The following is a 4,747-nucleotide window of genomic DNA, read 5'->3' on the forward strand; positions in this document are numbered from 1 at the left end:
TCTTCCAAGATCGAGTGACTTATGTTTCTATAATAATACCATAAATCATTCAACACTTATTTGCAGATGAATTACTGCCAAATTTTATGCCAGAGATGGCAAGTATTAGTTTACCAATAAGATATCCTAGAGGATATCATTAATTATTAGACAAATTTATCACCCATATCTCCTAGATATTGTATGAATAGTAGCGATTAAAATGCAAATCTTCTAGTTAATGACACAATTGAATAATGCATGAGGCCCTCCTCGTTTCACATATATGCAAGATCCTTATAAATATACCTAATATCACTTCCCATAACATCCCTCATCAGAATAAACACTATCGCTACAGATGCATCCCTAATTTCCACACCTTTCTGCCGAAAGTTCTTGATTTTCCTAGGAGCTATGGATCCTAATGGCTCCTATCCTAACAGAGTCAGATCCACTGAAAGTGAATCCAATGTAGCCCTATCAGCACTACCACCAAACTTGCCTGATGCACAAATTACTCCTTTATCCATGGCCAACACCCATAATTCTAATCCCAACCATAGGGAAATCATTGAGAACCAGCCAGAAATGTTATTGCACCAAGCTTTCTTGTCAAATCCTATTAGGAACTACTTTGGTTCATCAGATCTAAGGAGGATATTGTCCATGGAGTCTCCATCAGTCACATCCTTACTCCAAGGAGATCCCGTTGCCGTTGTTCATGCCCACCTTAATACTATTGGAGCAACAGATGATGGTCCAATCTTTGGGATCCCCACCACCCATGTCATCGAGGTAAACTCACTACCATCACAATTTATTTATTTTTCCTAAATTTTGTCACCCCTTCACACCAATTACTATTCAGGAGCAACAAAATATACCACATAGAGTGCTAACCCATGATGCTACTGATGGTGTACCTACCCCTCTTGCTCCATTCATGGCATCCCCACATGGCCTCAGAGAAGACAAGACTCATATAGGTGGCCCAAATGTCGTTACCGAAAGTGTTATTGTGCATGATTCTACGAGCTTACGTAAGTACAAATGCAAGATTTGTGATCGCAAGTTCAACTCATATCAAGCCTATGGTGGTCACATGAAGTTCCATAGTATAGAAAGGAAGAAAAGGTTACAAAGTTGATCTTCCCAGCTAGCCAGACATCCCATGATTATGAATCTTGGGACAAATATTTCTACTAGCGCTAAAATGGATGAAAGCACAGAGGTTCTATCGCAAGTGGAGAAAGTCATTACGGTTTATTTACTTTTAGAAATAAGAGATCAATAAAATAGCATAGGATTGGAAAAATTGTTCTGTGGATGTGAAAGAATATAACTTTCTTTGCTTGCATCATTTTTTTGTTATTTCCTTATGTAATTAGTGGACTCATATATGGTTGCGTGCTATATGTTATCCCCCCTCCCATTTTCTGTTTGAAGTAACCATGCTTTTCAATGAAGGTTCGTTAGATCTAGATAAGTTGTATGTTTGCTAACATTTTTTTCTTTTAAGTTTAATAACCGTTTCAAAATAGTTCGCTATGTAAAGTGTGATGGAATCTTAGCATATTTTCCTAAACGAGTAGTTTGCTCTTACATGGATGCTTAACTGTAACATGTGGACTGACACATACTCCTCATTTTTTCTTCGAACTATAATCTGAAATAAATAAGATACACAAATAAAAAGTAGTACATGATTCTTCTATAGATGTTACGTACATGTAGAGGAAATGAAGTAGTATGACGCTCGACCACCATTCTCTCTATCATCGAAAACCCTATGGAACCAACGTGAAAAATAGATACATGGCTACCTATTGTGAACCCATATGTGAATAAAGCTATATCGGCTAGTTCTTTAGTGGTAGCATGGGTGGTTTGCCATGGGTCACCGACTATGGGAACATGCACCACATGGCTTAATCATCAAAAAAATTCTAGTGTTTTTAGTATTGCATGATGATCCAAATTCTATGTAATGTCACTCATCAAACAACACATATAACATCATTTAAAGAAGCTCATGAGGCAAATATTTTTTTAACACACTTAACACCAAAACAATGCACTATGAAGCCTAGGAGCACTATTTGGCTGAAAGGTAAGGCAGTGTGCCAACATAACTCCAAAATCAAAATGGTGGCCATGAGGAATGCACAAAAATGCATACAAATATCTTATCTATTGAAAATTTAGCTTCAAATAAAATTTGTTATTTATACCCTTTGAACTAGTTGATGATGGGTTAAACCTTGTAAACAAAAGTAAATTTCCAAATCAAAACCGCAGGACTGGTTGTACGAAATACATGTTTCTTCTATAGATGTTACCCGTAGAGGAAATAAAGTAGTATGACGCACAACCACCATTCTCTATCACTAAAACCCCCATGGAACCAACCGCGAAAGAAAAATAGATATATGACCGCCTATTGTGAACCCATATGTGAATAAAGCTATAAGCTAGAGTTCTTTGGTGGTTGCAGGGGTCGTTAGCCGGGGGTCACCGACTATGGAAACAACCACCACATGGCTTAACCACCGAACAAAAGAGCAATCTTTTCTGTGCCAGGTTTCTTTTCTAAGTACCGTGCAAAAACTACCTCACCCTAGGATGTTTGTCTACACTTTTGTTTAGAAAAAATAAATAAGGTAATTGATCTCGATGCAAATCCAAATATCTTCGATTTTTTCTGTAGTGTTGGATGACGACCCAAAATTTGTGCAATATCACTCAAACAATAACATCTAGAGAACATCGTGGGGCAAATATTCATACTAACCCACTGACACAAAAAATGCAAGATATTTAAATTGTTCAACCAAACTTATTCAACCACTATGAACCCTAGGAACACAATTTATCCAAAAGGTAAGGCAATATGCCAAGATAACTCCCAAATCCAAATTCCATGGTTTTGTAAAATGGTGGCCAAGAGGAATGCACAATATGTATACAAATATCTTATATATTGAAAATTTAGCTTTAACATCAAATTTCTTATCACTACGACTTGAACTACTTGATGATGGGATACACCTTGTGAATAGGAATAAATTTCCAAATCACAACCACATGAATGGTTGAACAAAATTTAGAGCTTCGTCTTCACCTAGTTTATAACAACCTCCTAAATAGTGCGATGTTCTTGACATCATCCATAATACTAGTGTTGATAATGTTTGTACTTGATGGAGAAACAATAAGGTTGACATGCAATATTTATATTACATATATTTATACCAAGTTTAGACATTATAATCCATATATGTAGTCGAAAACTAAATAATTCTTGACACTAATTCACTTAGTAAAACAGATTTAGCAATAATAAACTAATTGATTTTGAAAATGATTTCCATGAAGATGGAATAAGAATAAATTCGCAATCTTGACAATAGATGATGCATTATATTTTTTGTGGACTTTAGATTTATAAATCCATTTATCAAATGCAAAAATACAAATATTGTTGTAGTTTATACCAACTGAAAAAACCTTTCATGGTACTCAAAAGTGTTATTAAGTGATGTTATGGAATTCATATTCTATGAGATATGAACGTTGCAACCTCCATCTTATCATGGAAGAAAATCTCTTATTCTTACACTAGCATGAAAAATAGTACTGAATACAAAATTTGATTCTTCATCCACCCAAAAATAAAAGACATGCACCTTTAAAACTGACTCTGATTTCCGATTCGATTGTTTTTATCAATAGTACCACATAGATAATTCTATTCAGTTCACACCATTTGCAATGGTAAACTTAACCTCCTTAGAATCACACATTGTTTTCTTTCTCTAAATAATAAAATCTCCCGCAAAAATGTGGGAGTTATTTATATAGTTGCAACAAAATAAGGCTCGTGATTGGTTAGAAAGAGCAAACTTTATGCCATGTTTTACATGACCGCATGATTAAAATAAAGGATCTTGGATTTTTCCTAAGGGGCGAGTAAGTGTTTCAAAAATAATTATGGTGTATCTCCAATTTTAAGTATGAAAAATAATTAGATGTTTTACACAAGTTCGAACCTAAATCAACTTGGCTAAACAAAGTACACCAAAGATATAATTATGCAAAGATAGGAAATGCTATGAAGATATGCAACAAGGCAATTCACACACTGAAGATAAATGCATTAGATTTACTCAAATATGAGTCCCACATAAAAATAGATCCTCCATTTATTTAACTTTGTAAAATTAAAAAAATCCATAAAAAAGATATCCAGGGCCACTTTAGAATACCGTTTGAGGATTATATACACATTGACAAATGATTTACACTCACAACACTCTCTAGATGAACCTTTGGCCGGAGAGGTAGGAGTGGAAAGCATGGAGGAAGATATTAGAGCTCAAAGGAGTGGCTTGAAAGTTGAGGTAGTTCTCTCTCAGAAAATAAGATATGGATGGACTTTGCTTCGAGTGGCTAATGGGATAGGTGGGGGTATATATAGGCTGGCTATTATTTTTGACCTTTATACACTTTTTTAACAAAGCTCAAAACTACTGAATGATCATCTTAGAATCATCATACAGGTGGAAACTTTCAAACAATTTGAAGGGTCTTACCAGAAGTCATTCAGAGGATCGACTGATGAATGGCCCACCTGCACATGCTTCCCGAAGCCATTCCGAAATTTCAATCGAAGATGGTTGAAAATGTTCGAGCAGTACATGAAGAATGAGCAGTTCTCTCGAGGTTCCAAGTGGAAATGTATGGCAGCCATGGTGGTGGTGGTGGT

At 35.5% G+C, this 4,747-nt stretch overlaps 1 protein-coding gene across 1 annotated transcript; it reads left to right on the forward strand.

Annotated features, from left to right (window-relative positions):
• The first annotated feature begins 364 nt into the window (after nucleotides 1-364).
• LOC119280962 lies at nucleotides 365-1,343 on the forward strand. Its single transcript, XM_037561632.1, has 2 exons — nucleotides 365-777; nucleotides 851-1,343. Exons 1-2 carry the CDS (start codon nucleotides 397-399, stop codon nucleotides 1,127-1,129), a joined length of 660 nt encoding a protein of 219 aa, XP_037417529.1. The 5' UTR covers nucleotides 365-396; the 3' UTR covers nucleotides 1,130-1,343.
• Nucleotides 1,344-4,747: the final 3,404 nt, after the last annotated feature.

This window comes from Triticum dicoccoides, chromosome 3B (assembly GCF_002162155.2).
Source record: "Triticum dicoccoides isolate Atlit2015 ecotype Zavitan chromosome 3B, WEW_v2.0, whole genome shotgun sequence".
In the NCBI taxonomy this organism is placed as follows: Eukaryota; Viridiplantae; Streptophyta; class Magnoliopsida; order Poales; family Poaceae; genus Triticum; species Triticum dicoccoides.

What these genes read in the sequence shown, in the direction of transcription:
- LOC119280962 (XM_037561632.1), top strand. Translation starts at nt 397, where the DNA reads ATGGATCCTAATGGCTCCTATCCTAACAGAGTCAGATCCACTGAAAGT. An exon ending in CCACCACCCATGTCATCGAG is followed by an intron (nt 778 to 850) that starts GTAAACTCACTA and finishes ATTACTATTCAG; the next exon opens with GAGCAACAAAATATACCACA.